The sequence below is a fragment of the Artemia sp. Qi Xiang Cuo genome, chromosome 1, assembly GCF_049724085.1.
Source record: "Artemia sp. Qi Xiang Cuo chromosome 1, ASM4972408v1, whole genome shotgun sequence".
Classification (NCBI taxonomy): domain Eukaryota; kingdom Metazoa; phylum Arthropoda; class Branchiopoda; order Anostraca; family Artemiidae; genus Artemia; species Artemia sp. Qi Xiang Cuo.
The window spans coordinates 70,185,225-70,202,042 of record NC_142794.1 but is presented as its reverse complement, the minus strand read 5'-3'; the positions used below and the strand labels follow the sequence as shown (position 1 = coordinate 70,202,042).

Genomic DNA, 16,818 nt, shown 5'->3' with positions numbered 1-16,818 from the left:
CCATACTAATTTAGTATAGTAATAACTTATACAATCTTTATAATTTTAAGTAATGGATGTGGATAAAATTGGAGGATACGGGATTCAACTGAATAAGCATGAGACTGTTAAGTGAACCATTCTAAATGATGAAATTGATAATAATAGGGTCCACATTTCTTGACGTACAAGCAGTCTGACTTCCCCCATATCAGCATATAGAGGAGGAGAGTGTATCTAGGGGTTTCACTAACCAAAATGATCGGGAGGGAAAAATAGGTTTCATCGACTTGCTGATCATTTTAACCGACTAATTCTGTTTTATCAATGGCTTGCACAAGGCCCGTTTCTGTCATACCTCATAACCTGGAGAAGACTTTCTTCCTGTATTCGTGTGCTGTAAGAAGCGTTCGTACAACTATTAGTCACCTAGCAAGGGTGCTTTGAACAGTGTTGGATACTGTTAAATACTATAATGATTTTGGATAGTCAACTCTTGGATTTTTCTAAGAAAGTTTAACTGTGCGTTTGTATATGAACACAGTCAGCAATGTCTGTTTCGCTTCAGCGCATCAAGTCATGATGGAGAGGGTCTTAATATTGATTATACATTGTTTCACTAATGAATCTAGACAGACAGTTTAATATAAGAATATTCATTCCTGAAAGTCTCAAGTAATTTTGGATTTATTAACTTTATAAAAAAATAAAATGTTTAATTTTAAAATACATTTTGTTTTCAATAAAGCGCAAATGATGATTTGCTCTTAAGAAGGTTTTGGGGGTATCAGCCGTAATCCCATTTAGACTAATCTCTATTTATTTGAGTTTAGCTTGATTATTCATTGTAATTTCTGTTCGTTTTGGTTTTTATTTATTTATTGCTTGTCATTTATGTTCATTTTAATTTTCGGATTGTTATTGGATTTTATTTTTGCTCGTCTTTGGTTTAATGTAGTTCTTTACTTGTCTTTGAAAAACTTCGTTTGTTGAAAAGTTTTTAAAGCTAATTTCTGTTAGTTTGTCATTGACATTCTGTATTTTTATTGCTTAGTAAAGGAATATTTGTGAAGCTTTTCCTGGGTTTTCTCCTTAAGAATCAAGATTTTAGCGTGCTGTCTATATTTTGGACAAAATTTTGCAATCAATTTTAACGCTAGTTGTACTATAAAACCTTGGACAGATGGGTAGGAAGAATATTAGTCAAATAGCAGGATTTAAATCTGCATAGATTTTGGCCTTCTATATGGCTGAAGCCATTTCTGACCTCCACCATGTTACAACATTGAGTAGAGACAAATATTGATTGATAATTTCATTATACAAATGTTATTCTTTTTCATCTTGTCTTAACTGTTTGTTTTTTTTAAGTAATTGCGTTTTTTAGCTCATTTATTAAAAAGACTTCTGATTTGTTGTTAGAAATAAAAATAAAATTAGACGTTAAGAATCAATGCGACCAGATTCGTTTGTGGTTTAGGTTCTCTTGGTTCTGAAACTTTAATTGAGGTGTGAAGGAAAACATTTCACGCTAAAAATCAGTGCAACCACATTTTTGCAAACATTTTTATACTTGATAAGCTCTCCTTGCCCCCGCTCCCCAAGTCAAAACTTATAATCTACTCCATCTATCCGTCCACTATTTATTCAAATTTTCAGCTGAATATTTTAAGCCGTTAATTTATATCCTTATCCGTGCCTGAGATATTGTCTATAAAAAAAAAAAAAAAAGATATTGTCTATAAAAGATAAAGATATTGAGATATTGTCTATGCTTCCTTTTCACTACCTTGATGCACATAGTGTCTTTTGATTTAGTTCAACGTCCTCTTCAACATTTTCTGTGAAATTTTGAACTAAAAACCCTTAGCCATTCTTGGGATATTGCAGATAGGCCCTTTTGACAACTTCGATACACATAGCATCTTTTGATTTATATCAACATTCCCTGATAGTTTCATCGTAATACCGTAAGCCTTTACTTAAAGGCTAATATCGGTAGGATTTATCTCAACATGCTTTGAAAGTTTCCACTTAATACCCTTCGCTGTTTCTGAGACATTGCGGATACGCCCTTTTGAACCTGTTTTACGCACACTGGTTTTACTTTAGTCCAACATCCCCAACAATATACCTTGAAAGTTTCAACGTAATACCCTTAGCGGCTCCAGAGATATTGCATATACGTTTTCTTGGCAATCTGTATACACGTAGTGTCGTTTGCTTTAGTTTTAACCCACCCCTCCCCCAATTTTCGTTGGAAGATTCAACTTAACACCCTAATCCGTTCATAAGATATTGGAAATATGCCAGTTTGCTAACCTAAATGTACTTAAAGTCTTTTGATTTAGTGCAATATCCCCTCAACAATCCTCGCAAATTTCCACCTAATACCCTTAATCATTCCAGAGATACTGTAGATGCGCTCTTTTGACAACCTGGATGCACATAGTGTCTTCTAGTTTAGTTCAATATACCCTGTAGGTTCCGATTTAACACCCTAATCTGTTTCTGAGACATTGCAGGTATAGAATTTTAAAAACATGAATGCATATAATGTTTTTTTGATTTCCAATAGTTCCCTCAACATGCCCTGAAAGATGCAACTTAATACCCCCGGCTGTTCCCGAGATATTGTAGATACGCTCGTTTGACAACCTGTATGCACATGGTATGTTTTGATTTAGTTCAAGATTCTTAGAAAATTTTAACTTAATACCTTTAGCCTTTTTGGATATCAGGATCAAACATGTCCCCCATTCAATAACAAAACATATATTTAACAATGTGCAACTTGTATAATTTACAATTCTTGCCCCAGTGGCTCTGGGGTTATATTTTACCCTCGTTGGCATAGTAATTGGACTTCTCAACTATTTTGAACAAAATGGCGATTTAAAAATTCTGATTAGATATCCGGGGGTTAAGGGGCGCAGGCAGACAAAAGAGAGCGTATGGGTGTGGTTGCCCTCCAATCTCTTTGATTCCTAAAAAGGACACTAGAACTTTCAATTTCCAATCAAGCTACCTTCGAAATATCTACAATAGCTCATTCTATACAAAGTGGCCTCTTGCTTAGGCAACGCTACTGCGCTGAATATGATAAATTCGTCTAAAACCAAAAATGTCGTGATCTTAGTCCAAAATAGTAACTGAAAATAAAGAATTGGGACCCCTCCCCCCTTCCCTTCGAAAAAAAGTTGAGTCTTGGTCCCTTCCTAAGGAATGTGGCTAGGGAAATTCCTCAGGGCAAGTGGGGGGTCGTATTGGAAGTTTCTAAATTATTTTTTTGTATATGTTATTGTAATTTTCATTTGTATGTGAGGAGTCGTGATTTTTATATTAAAATGTTTGTTGCCGTGCCCCATTGGTTTATGTGCAATAAATATTCATCTGTCTATATATCATTGCACATTACAATTCACCGGTACCTTTCTGAACTCTATTTCATTGCGAAAGAGCGTTTGTGGTACTGAAACATGCCTCGAGATCGCGCAATGCGAGTTACCACTCTTTTCAAAGATGAAATCTGAAAAAGAGAATTTGAAAGGAAGGAAAATACATATTATCGAAGATTATTTTGATTATACGCACTAGGATAGTAGGATTAGTTTGTTCAGATGACAAAAAAAAACACCTGTTGGCTTCTACTTGACATTCATCAAAAATGGAATAATGCATTCAAGTGACAAAAGAGAATTCGCTTACTTTTGACAGCCTAAAATTAGATGGTTGACTGGCTGTATATATAAAAAATAAAAAAATAAATAAATAAAAAAAACACTGTCAGGCTAAAAATACAACAAAAGTATACAAGTAAAAAATCTGTTGTTCAAATGCCAAGTTGATTAACACTTCAAAAGCTAAGGACCGGAATCAACAGCAAGGAAGACAAATTGGTAGTTGATTATATTGTACCAATCATGTGGTGGAAATAAAAACAGGAAATAAAAAGAGGAATCTTTTGATGTTTTGGGTCTGAACATGAAGTATTTAAACCGTGGTATAGCCAAATTGGTTTCTAGACAAAATAAGTTTTCAATTATTTTGTCATCTGGGATATAAATCCCTATTTTGAGAATATCCATAAGAAAATACAAAGGTCAGAGGCAATCTCGTACATGTGTATTTGTTCTGGCGAATTCATATTTTGGATGAGGGTGAGGAATTTGTAAAATCCCCAAATGGGTTAATATATAAAATCGATCAGAAAATGGGAAAAACTGAAAGCCTGTGGATATTTAAGAGGGCGACGCCGAAGGACCCCCCCCCCCCCTACTGCGTGTAATGACCTAATCAGACAAAAATATGTTCTCTTGCCTATAAGGCGTGTATTACTGTGAGCCAGAGAAGCTTACGGTTAAGCAAATTCCCACACGACATCTGAATTTCATACGCCAGGTTAGACGGAAAAATGCATGGACCTGTTGAAAGCAGGCAAGCATGTACCAACAACAATTCAAAAGGCAGGGCTAACCGATTTGACATCTGAACGATTAAAATAATCACCATAAACTGTTTGGCTGTCTTGTCCCAGGATAGCCTAAATGTGCTTTTAAATACGGATCTACCTCTGACCTGACCATTCCTCCTACTTGCTGTGAGATTGCACCCGCAGGTTTGGTTCATGTTTATAGTCCTTTCTGCAGGTCTTGATGCCTTCGGGCTCTACAAAACAGCATGTTGACTCGCCGTTTGCATCAAAGACAATCCCCATCAAAGACTCCCATCAAAGACAATCCCCGAAAATTTTTCTTTCGATGCGTTCAAGAGAAGGCATAGCAATTACCTTAAAATAAAAAGTGAGGTCATTACCGGGTATACCAGCATATTGTCACTTGTGATGGAGCGGTGAAGCCTCTACTAATGAAAAAAAAAACTTCTGCTAATCATTTCAGGACCTAAATTACGCCCTGGGCAGTTGTTTTCGAGCTCCTATTTCTACTCCTTCCCTATTTCTAAGGCCAAGAACATTACATAAAGACCTATAAAACTTTGAAAAAATATTATTTTCCCTTAATTTTGGCTTGAACCTACTTTTCTTTGACTTTATGTTTTGAAAATATACCTCCAAATATTTAAGCGGGATTTTAAGCCATTTAAGTGGGACTTTTTGCTTTGTTTTTGAATTTAAGACATATTTCCCCGAATTGTTTTAACCATTATGAATAAGAATTTAGCAAAGTTTATTCAAGCTCATTAAATGTTTGTACACTTGGAAGGGGAGGATGTAAAAGTAGATACTTTAAAAGATCATCATATGGGATTATGTAGGATCCAGACTCATTCCTAGAAGTTTAATTTACCTTACTGAACCATTTTCCAAGATAGCGAAGAGCTTCTAATCTAGAACTTCTATTGCTGATATTATCAAAAATGCCTGTTAATATCTTCCGTTAGATGCAGTTAGAACAGGAATTTAGGGACTCATTTTTGCTTTCCATCCTCCATAGAGGCTGGATCAGGTTATGATTATCAAAAGGCTGAACTACGGCACTTGCTCTTACTTCCCACCAAGTTTGACTGAGATCTAACAATTCTTTCTTGTATATTTCCTGATGACAATATTTTTGGATAAAATTCGTTAATGGATGTAAACATTTGGACGGTCTATCCTGTCTGTAGAAAGCTGAAAAGTGAAGAAAAGAGACCTATGTTTAAAGCTGTTCAGGGACGTACGCAGGGGGGGGGGGGGCGCCCGCGCCGGCGCCCCCCCCCCCCCAAATCTCACGGTTTTTTTCATTTTCCCATAATTTTCTGATTTTTCTCACAGAATAATGGCTTTGAAGGATTTGCCCCCCCCCCCAAAACAAATTCCTGCGTACGTGCCTGAAGCTGTTTCACTGTTAAGCCTACACCAGGGCAAAAAATAATTCCATTCAGTTCAACTGTGAAATGCACATTAGATAAGTGTTTTCTACTTTGATTGATGATTTCAAGTCTGCAGTCCGGTAATTTTGGTTCTCAAATCAGTGGCCACGACCCAGCTTCTACATGAATGCCCAACTCCAATCCGGCTTGCATATGATTAACATGTTTTGTTTGTGGAGAGTTTTGTTTAGGTCAATTATATTTATTTAAGATAATTTAAATAATAAGATCCTTAAAGATGTACCATGTCTTCCTTCTAAGACATTAAACCATTTAAGGATTCTAGGATCCTTCAAAAACATAACTTAGGATCTTTCTACATATAGCTATTTTGTGCATTTGATGGCAGAGGGTTATTTTCTTGATGGAAATTTATTTCAGTTGCTTACTTTGTTTGTTTGATTATTTAATTTGCTTTTTATTTTCTCCAAGCTGAAAATTGATTATCCAACTAACATCAAGTTTTTAACAGTCGTTGCTGGACATTTTCTGCATAACAACATACAAAATGTCAATTTATGGGTTGACAAAGGGCATATCGTTAGCAATCTTTGCAAATCAACATTATGAACGTTAATTTCAGTTTCTTCCCACGATAAAGCATTCTAATATCATAAAATGCAAAGAAATACTGACGCAAGAGAAATTGAGTCAATTGTCACGCCCTTTTCTTATGATCGTAGGCTTGTCATGGTTATTACTGATGCTCTGTGTCAATTTTTTTTAATTCTTATTATCTTAAATTACCTATAATCTTTCCTATCATTGACGTCATTAGACTATCCTAGAGCTATAAAAAAGAAAAATCGTTTAGCTTGATTGTTTTAGTATATCATACACCTGGACTAGCCTCAATCTAAATAATTCTGTTTTTCTTAATAGCTTACACCCAATTGTAGTACTATAGCTTATATACTAAAAATATTAATGTTCCGAAAGATGCTTTTTTGGCCAAAATCCGAATGATCCTGATGCTCTTTTGGCCAAAATCCGTTTTTAACAAGTTGAGAAAAATGTAGAAAAAACAGCAACTGAATAACCCGGAAAATGTAGAAAATCTGAGAACACAAGAAACCTGAGCCCAAGAGCGGATCCAGGATTTTTGTTCGGGGTGGGGGGTTACTAACTTTCGACTCGGTTTTCGACTAATTTTTACTAAGGTTTTACTTTCGACTCGGTTAAAAATTTCGGGGGGAGGGTTCAAACCGGGTAACCCCCCCCCCTGGATACGGCCTCGCCTGAGCCCATTTCTCAGTTGTGTATACAAAATATTTTCAGTGTAGTATCAAAATCGAAAAAGAAAATTGAATTCTATGTAATGAGATTGCTTTCTATTTAGTTTTCCATGATTTTCACGTACAAATTTTTCTCTTTTTTTCTTTTTTTTTGAAGAAAAATTGAACAGATTAAGAATGTCTCCCAATGTATTTTTAGGACACGTGGATTCAAATCAGTCTGTATTGCTTGTCATATCCTCAATTCTTTGTTTAGACACAACAACACACAAAATAACACACTATTTAAAGTTCTTGAAAAGAATAAGGCTCCTTGCTGATCTCCTACTACTACAACTACTGCTAACAACTCACCTCAGCACCAAGCCGCCTGAGGCCAACACAGCTACCCACGCTCCACCTCCACCACAATCTGTTCAAAGCCTCCCTTTTTACTCCCTCCCACGAATTTTCCATTTCCTGTAAATCTTTCTTTATGACGTCCGTCCACCCCAGACGAGGACGACTTGTTTTCCGTTTAGCCCTAGACGGTTGGCCGAAAAGAACAATCTTCGGTAAATCTGTCATCCTTCATCCGCACAACGTGCCCTAGCCATATCTTTCTTTCTTTCAGTATAGCCCTAGAGAGAGATATTGAACCACATTTTTGAACCACAACGTGCCCTAGCCATATCTTTCTTTCTTTCAGTATAGCCCTAGAGAGAGATATTGAACCACATTTTTCCTACAGCCTGTTGTTTGACATACGGTCAGTCAGCCGGGTACCCAGAACAATCCTTAAGCAATTTCTCTGGAAAACGTCTAGCAAATCTTCATCCGCTTTTCGAAGCGCCCATGCTTCAGAGCCATACTTAACCACTGTTATCTCTGTAGCTTCTAATATTCTAATCTTGGTTTTCAGACTCGTCTTCCTATTCTTCCAAACTTTTTTAAATTGTGAAAACACCCTGAACCTTGGCTATTCTACTTTTAACATCTTCACTGCTCCCACCATCTTTACCAATAATACTACCAAGGTAAGTGAAGCTGCTCACTTGATCAATCTTTTCATTACCCAACCTCACCTTTTCATCTTCACCTATTCACTTCCTTGCTGATCTCTCATCTATTATCCTTCACTTATCTTCACTTCCTTGCTGATCTATCAGCTATTATCCTATTTGGGACATGATTGTTGTCTTTTTCGACATTACTGTCAAACCATTCCTTACAGAAAGATCCAGTAAGTCCTTTGAAAATTTAGAATAAGTTTAACATTTTTAGCTATTTGTGTCTCCATAAATTAGTGTTGACAAGGATCTTTGAAGGCTAAACCCCCTCTCCCTCCTTTAACTATTGCATAACTTATTCCTTTTCTTCTGTTCTTTTAGTGACAAATTTGGAGGACCGATACTCTAAAGATTTGTGTAATTTGTAAAGTCTTGAGTTTTGAGGGGCAAGGGACTCGGTCCAAAGGACTCAGCTTATGTATCTGAACCTAGTTGATTATCATCCTTTTATAAGCTTATGCAAAACATCTGTTGGTCTTCGGAATAAATGACGTGTCTGAAGGCGGATTTTTTACTGTGTAGTTTTTTGCGTACTTTTTTTCGGATTTTGCATTTGTATTGATATGTAGGGTATATTTTTTTGATTTGATATTATTTGTACACAACGTTTTTTGCAGTAAGGTTTATTTTTCATTCTATATTTGTAAGTGAAATTGAAAGTCTAGTGGCGTGGATCCAACTTTAATTTGTTCATTTCTAGTTTATTACTCGAATAAGATAAATTTTGTTCTCAATTTCAGGAATTCGTTCTTAGCAAAAAACAGAGGGAGGCATGTGGAACGAGTAGTGCCAGTTGTAACTCGTCAACGCCTAGCAGAACATGGTAAGAAAAGAAGTAGAGTATTGTTCTTAATCAGCACTGCCAAGGTGGGCTAGTTTCTTCCCATTCGTCTTGTAAAAATTGAATTTGAGCAATGAAATGGTTTTAAATTAGACCAAATGGTTAAAACATACAGTAAAGATTAATTAAGATAAAGATAATGAAATAATCGGCCCAGTTGTATTCAAGGTGTTCAAAATTGGTCTAGCATAATCCAAAGAAATCTGACACCTGTGTTCTAGCAACGACTGTTTAAAATCAAAAATATTTTATGCACAGAAGTAATTCTTCCAGTATTGCAGTTTGCATTTCGAGGGGTGGTATTATTAATTGTTTACCCCCATCAAACCTTTATTTGTAAACTAAAATGTGCTGTGAAATGACCTAGGAAATGCAAAACGACGGTATATCAAAACGCATCACTTTGAAAAGGGTTTATGCGAGCTCCTGGCAAAGGGTTACTGTGAACTCCTTGCGAAAGTGGCTTTATTATCTAATAGGGACGAATTTCACATTGTATCATATTAGATAAAGTGGAACCATATTATTTGTAACTATTTGTTACTAATCATTTTTATTGTATTTTCGAAAATGTATGTACTGTGTATTTTGAAAGTCAACTTTCTATAGAAAAGCAGTATTTTTGCGTAGAAAGTTGTTGGTGCCGTTTTTTAAAACCCTATCAAGCTTTTACTGGCTTTAGTTTTATGGCTGACGACTATGTTTTTGCGCCAACCATATCTCCTGAAATTTAACCAGTCTAAATATTCTTTTTCTCTCTTTGGTGTTCAGCATTCAGCAGTTGAAGTATGATTAAAATGCTTTATATGTGTATTTTTTTTGTCCAAGCGAAAAGGGAATAGGTACCGTCTATCTGCATGACAGATAGATTCAATTAGCGGAAATTCACCTCGATTATTAGTGTTCTCTGAGGGGATGCTGACTTCCCGCCACTTGGTGTACATCTAGGAGTGCCACGTGCTGCGCAAAATTCCGTCAATTTGACACATTCCCCCATACGCTTGGCTCCGGCCAACTGGTTTACATTGATTTCTGAGAGAGTGACCCCTCGGGATTATCTGGCTATCTTGATGGTTCTAGGCGTTACAAAAAGGGAGAAATAAACGCCTTATTTGTTTTCAATGTTTTTAGTTTGAAGTATGGTTATAGGCATTGTTGAATTAATTAACGAAACTACCTAAGTCGCTAGACACCTCCTTCTTAATTTTCCATATATCACAATTCAGCAGGTTCTGTTAAACAGCTTAGCAGCCTTGAAATGTTTGCAACTTGCTTGTGAGTTTTTCTGGAGAGAAATTTGTAATGTGCGACCAGAATTTGTGTTCTCATTGACAGTTTTCCAGTGTTAGTTTTTATTTGTGTGTATATTTTGTAGAAAAAAGATTAAGTTAGAAAAAATATATAGTAGAACAAACACTATATCATTTGTATTAGATTAGAATATTAGAAGCTACAGTGATGACAGTGGTCAAATATGAGAGCCGGAAAAAGAAGTTTGGGGCTAAGGGAAAGATGGGTAATGAGCTTGATTGGAGGGAAGGTTTAAGGTTTGATAATGATTATGAGGAGAAGTTGAAAAAGGTACTAGTTGAAGATAGAGGGCTGGATTCATTTATTCAGAAGAGTGAGGATATGGCAAGGGAAGGAGATATAGCAGGTTCTGTTGATTTTTTGTCGGGGGTTTTGTATAAGATTGGAACTAAGGTGACATGCAGGAGAAAAAATGGTAGAAGTACTGGTTTGATGAGTTTTTTTTATAAGGATTGTGAGGAAAAGAAGAAGGAGGTTTTAGTAGCTTTTAGAGTGCTAAAGGCTAGTAGTACAGTTGATCTGGAAAATAATTTGCAGGTTTTTAGGGACAAGCGAAGGGGATATAAAAGGCTACTTAAGTTGAAGAAGAGACGTTCTGAAGAGGAAGAGAGCCAAAACATGCGGGAGAAATTTAGCGTGAATGATACAACGGAGTTCTGGAAGTTAATTAGGAAATCAACAGAAAATAGAAAGTTGACTGATTCAGTCCCTCACGCCGATACCTGGCCAGAATACTTAGAACAAAAATATAAAGAGATATACACCGAAGAGGACGAAGAGAGAGCTGATGAGGAGATGAATAGTTTAGAAGAAACAGCCGGTTTTGAGTTGGATTCAGAGGATGCTAAACTACTGGAACCGGTTGGACAGGAGAAAATATGGCACGTCTTGAAAAGCATGAGAGGGAAGTCAGCCCCGGGCATCGACGGAGTACCAACTAAGCTGCTGAAATGGTCAAGAGCATGGATACTGCCAGTGCTTGCATTGATATTCTCGGCAATTCTAAGTACACCTCTATGGCCAAAAAGTTGGCAGATATCGATTATGATCCCATTATTTAAGAAAGGAGAAAGAAACCTACACAAGAACTATAGGGGGATAAGTTTAGGAAGTTCTATCAGTAAGCTATTTTGTAGAGTCCTTTCTAGTAGGATGGATAAATGGTTGCATTATAAAGGTATATTAATTGAATGTCAGGCAGGGTTTAGGGAAAACTATAGTACAATTGACCAAATATTTTGTTTACAGGCTTTAGTTAGTAAATATACGAGGCATAGGAAAAATAGGCTATATACGGCGTTTTTGGACATTAGGGGAGCATTTGACGAAGTTTCAAGGAGTTTGTTGAAAGTGGTGTTGGTGAAATTAGGATTGCTAATTAGGTTAGTAGAAGTTATAATGAAAATGTATGAGGTGGTTAAAGTAGTAGTGAAGGTAGGTATTTCTTATTCTAGGCCAGTTTTAAGTAATGTAGGCCTCAAACAGGGATGCACTCTATCACCGCGTTTGTTTTCTCTTTTTATTAATGATATTGAGCAGTATTTTAGAAATAGAAATGTCCCTATGTTAAAATTAATGTCGCTGGAGCTGTTTTGTTTATTATTTGCAGATACATAGTATTGCTTGCGAAATCGGCTCCGGATTTGCAAAAGATGTTAGAGATTTTGGATAGTTATCTGGAGAGTAAAAAATTAGTTTTAAATATTGAAAAATCAGTTATATTAGTTTTTGGAAATGATGAAAGGGAAAAGAATAAGTTTTATTTTAAATGGAAAGAGATGAATGAAGTTAAGGATTATATTTATTTGGGATGTAAGTTCACAAGTTCAAGGAAATGGAGTGATCAGGTGCAAATAGCGAGTTGGAAGGGTCAGAAGGCTTCATGGGCATTATTGAAGAGTCCCCTTAGGCATCTAGGACCGGCAGATATTAAGCTACAGAAGAGAATTTTTGAGACGAAAGTAGGCCCAGTATTGAGTTACGGTGGGGAAGTTTGGGGTTTTGAAAAAGGGGAAAAAATAGAGAGAATTTATTTAGGACATTGCAAGAGACTTTAAGGACGAAGCGGGAAATTTAATAATCTGGTGTTAAATGGTGATCTATAATTGTTTTCATTGAGAATAACAATGTTGGTTAGAATGATAGGATACTGGGACAAGGTGATTGGTTTACAGAATAATAGGTTAGTAAATGCAGCTTATCTGGAGGTGTTGCAGGATAGAAGAAAATGTTCATGGGCTTCCCAGGTGAAATCAATCTTAAATAGTTGTGGGTTATCAGGTGTTTGGAATGAAGGGAAGGGGATAGGGCTGGAAGTAGGAAATGTAGCAAAACTAGTAAAGGGAGTGCTTGAAGATCAAGAGATTCAGAAATGGCAGTGTGAGGTCGCAGCCTCGGTGTCCCTCGGCATTTACCGGCAATGGAAGGAGGTCTGGGGATATGATAATTATTTTAAAGCGGGTTTAAATAGTGAAGAAATTAAGTGGTATATATCAGAGATGGGTAATTTTCTAGCACTTGGAGAAAGGAGGAAATATTTAGGGAGGGTAAGGGTAAAGGAGGGTCCTTACTCATGCCCTATGTGCGGAGAAAATGGGGAGGATCTGCTTCACTTCATGGCCCTTTGTCCCGAATTACAGGATCTAAGGACAGATTTATTTTTTCTTAATGTGGGGACAAGTGAGTGGTTGGTTTCAGTAATGGGATCAAAAAATTATGGGACAATAAGAATGATAGCAAAGTATATAAAATTGGGTATGTCACATAGAGATAAATTTTTGTAAAAAGAGGTGGGGTGAGTCTGGAAAGTATTGTTGTATGTGTGTAAGTTGTTTTCTTGTTTGTTATTTTTTTAGTCATGGCCCTTGATAGATGTAACATACATCTATCTATTTATGTTAGTTTATTGGTATCGTGTGCTTTATTATGTTTTTGTAATGTTTTGTAATTTTGCGTTGTTATTGTTATGTAGGCTACCATACTTTGCTATGAGTGTTATAATCATGTTATTATTTTGTGTGATTTTCCTTTTTTTTGCCATGGCCCAAAGTGGCTTTTATTGCAATAAATATCTATCTATCTATCTATCTATGGCTCTGAAGCATGGACGTTCCGAAAACCGGATGAAGATTTGCTAAATGTTTTCCAGAGAAATTGCTTAAGGATTGTTCTGGGTACCCGGCTGACTGACCGTATTTCAAACAACAGGCTATACGAAAAATGTGGTTCAATACCGCTCTCTAGGGCTATAATGAAAGAAAGGTTGAGGTGGCTAGGGCACGTTATGCGGATGAAGGATGACATATTGCCGAAGATTGTCCTTTTCGGCCAACCGTCTAGGGCTAAACGGAAAGCAGTTCGTCCTCGTCTGGGATGGGAAGACGCCATAAAGAAAGATTTAAAGGAAATGGGAACTTCGTGGGAGGATGTAAAAAGGGAGGCTTTGAATAGATTGGGGTGGAGGAAAAGCGTGCGTGGCTGTGTAGGCCTCAGGCGGCTTGGTGCTACGGTAATTGTTAATAGTAGTAGTAGTAGTATATCATTTGTATAATTTGTGGACCGCATCATTTTTACATCATTTGAAGGGAAAAACAAATACAAATATTTTGTAGAGAATACAATTTCTCATGCAAATACTTAGATCACTTAATCGTAAATTAAGGTAAATACTTTCGCATCAGTTCTTGGCTGAATAGCCACAAATTGGGGGATTCAATTTCTGACACCCAAAGAGAGAGAGAGAGATCTTGTTGAAAATAATACTTTATAATACTTTTGAGGTTAACACATAATACTTTCGAAATAATACTTTCGAGGTTAAAACATCCTGGAACCCTACAGGGGAAGGGGCTTCAAGATCTTATCTACAAAAACTTAAATTCTATATTTTTTCTAAGAAAGATGACCACGGTTGAACCTTTAAATATTTTTCCTCAAGGTAGGCTGAATTGAACCAATTGTTGTAGGTAATCGGGAAAATGGTTAATTTGAATGGAAATCTCTTCCGCCCTTCTTAAGTAACAAACGAGATCCCTCCACAGAAAAAGAGGCAGTTTGTGCCGTTTTATGTTGTAAAACATAAGTGCTATCATTTAAAATCATTTGATTGTCAATTGTTTTAGAACTAAAGAAAAGCTACGTTAGAAAGCACCCTCTTTCAATCTTATAGGACCATCAATTTGATTACGATCACAAGCAAATAAACGCGCATAGAATATTTCAGAATCAGCTAATTGTGGGGATCGTCCTTTAAAAATAAGATTTTTCTAATAACTCTTCTTGAAAAATAAGAAAACTATGGTCTCTATTTTAGTTTTTGGCTGTAAGAAATCACTCTCCATCCCCGGAAATAAATTTTGTAATTTCATATCGAATAAATGGTCCTAGAAGACCAGGAGAAGGCTCATTCGAACGTAACTTAAAAGTTTTAGTGCCCTTCTTGAGTGACCAAAATGATTTTGCCACGGGAAAGTGGTTTTTCTGCCATTTTGTGGCACCAATCTGCGATTTAGCCCGAAAGCTCCATTCGTCCGACATCGATTCAAAATTAGACCGAAATCGATTCAAAAGCATAAAAAAACTATATATTGAGCTTCCCAGTTCTAGAAGAAGTGATGGCGCATGGTTGCGCATTTGTTCCTGAAAAGTCACTTAGTCCATAGAAGACAAATGGCTAATATGGGTATTATACCTCGTGATCCCGGGAATATTTTGGGTCTATGCCGCTATTATTGGTACAAGATGATGGGGGCTGTAATAATGCCCCTTTCATTGCAAATATATTTTCTATGTAGACAAGTCTTTTTCTTTTCTTTAGAAAGTTTTTTTTTCTATGCCCCTTCCTCAACTCCTCGCTCTTGACGCTAAAGTTTGACTTTTTGTCCCAATAATTGGAAAATCATGGCTGAAACACAAGGGCCATTGAATTGGAATACAAGCTTTATAAAGTACTAAAAATGTTAGAGTGAAGGGCGATTAGCTGAGGAAGGAGAGCAGCCCACTCAGATACGGAATATTTTCTGTTTGTTTTAGGTTTCAGTGCTGCTCTTTGCATTCAGTTTAAAAAAGCTGGTTTTGTGTATTTAGTTGGTAAATAAAGCACTTGCAAATATCGACTGGCTATATTTTTGACTGGTTCTAAAATTCTTTCCGTTAAGACCTATTCTAAATTTAGAGAGTGGGGGTGGGCGAGGAAGATTGCAACTTTCCCATTGGATAATTTCAGTTCGTTTTAAGTTTTAATGCCACTTCTTACTTTTATTTGAGAAAAGAGTTGTTATTAAATGTATTACAAGTTAGATCACCCTCCCCTGTCCTATCTTCTCCAAAATGAGCTGGCCTCCTTCAAAGGTGGAACTTCACCTGCTTCTTTCGTTCAATGGCATGTAAATATAGATTCAATACTAATTTTGCTGCAATTGTGACGTATATCAAAGTATGATATCGTTTTTATACACTTTTCTTATTTTTTTTTTTTTTTTTTATTCTCCTAGATTTCTTTTAGTTTGACCTTTTTGTGTTTAAAAATTTACAATTTTCGCAGTAAAGACGATCTGCTTTGTATCAGAAACATTTGTATCAATATTTATAAATGTTTCGAAATTCACATTGAAGTAGTATGCTCAATTAAATAAAATAATTAACTCGCTAATATATATCTAATTATGCTAATTCTTGTAACACATTATTGTTAATTTACAGTCACCAAAATTACCAAAAAGTTTATTTTTAAGGCTTTAAAAACGGTAACAAATGCAAAACTAAGGCAAATTAAATTGAACAAAAGAAAACTGCTTACCTAACTCCTTCTCCAGTAAGACTCAGCCCCATTTTATAATAAAGTAGTGTATGTTTCCCTGGTTCCATTGGCTTAAGAACATTAGCATACGTTGCAACAACTTTACTGCTATGGAAATCATAGTCCTTAAGTGACGTTGAGGGAGCTAGTAATATGAAAAATTTTCTTTATATATCCCTCCCAGGGACATTCAATAACAACAAATAAGCTCCTAAAATGTGTAATCATGTCGGGTCAATTAACGGCTTAAGCACATCAGACCCCGTACTCCACCTCTTTCTTCCGCTAGTCCAGTCATATAGTTATACTGAAGGCTTAATTTTACAATGGTTTGTGAACTGTTACATCTAAATTTGTAGCTGTTACAGGTTGAGATTACGCACTCTCTAATTCCCAGCGTGGCTGAATTTTAGATTTTTCTTTTTTTTAGGAATGGGGCAACGCTAAGCCTTACTGGTCCTTTGGCAGGTTCAGCACCAGATCCTGTACCTGGTCCATCATCTAGTCATGCTGCCTTTCCACCACCTCACTCATTTAGGCATCCTCTGGTGCCAGGAAAATATGAAGAAGATTTCCCTCTAAGGAAAACAGGTAAAAGGGCGTTCAGTATTTGTATCTATGCTTGCTGTATGTGCATGAGTTTTTACAACAAGACGTGATGTATGCTGTTGTGTAACTTAGCAGTCTCCTCTGTATATTGGAGATATCTGCAGTTTACCTGAATAATGTTCAAAC

At 36.3% G+C, this 16,818-nt stretch overlaps 1 protein-coding gene across 1 annotated transcript in view; it reads left to right on the top strand.

The window, feature by feature from the left end:
* Window positions 1-16,818, top strand: part of LOC148956667 (histone deacetylase 4-like) — a 221,896-nt gene that overhangs the window by 67,910 nt on the left and 137,168 nt on the right. The window contains 2 exon segments of the mRNA XM_089086609.1: window positions 8,875-8,957; window positions 16,514-16,674. Of these exon segments, the coding sequence (XP_088942735.1) occupies window positions 8,875-8,957; window positions 16,514-16,674 (244 nt within the window).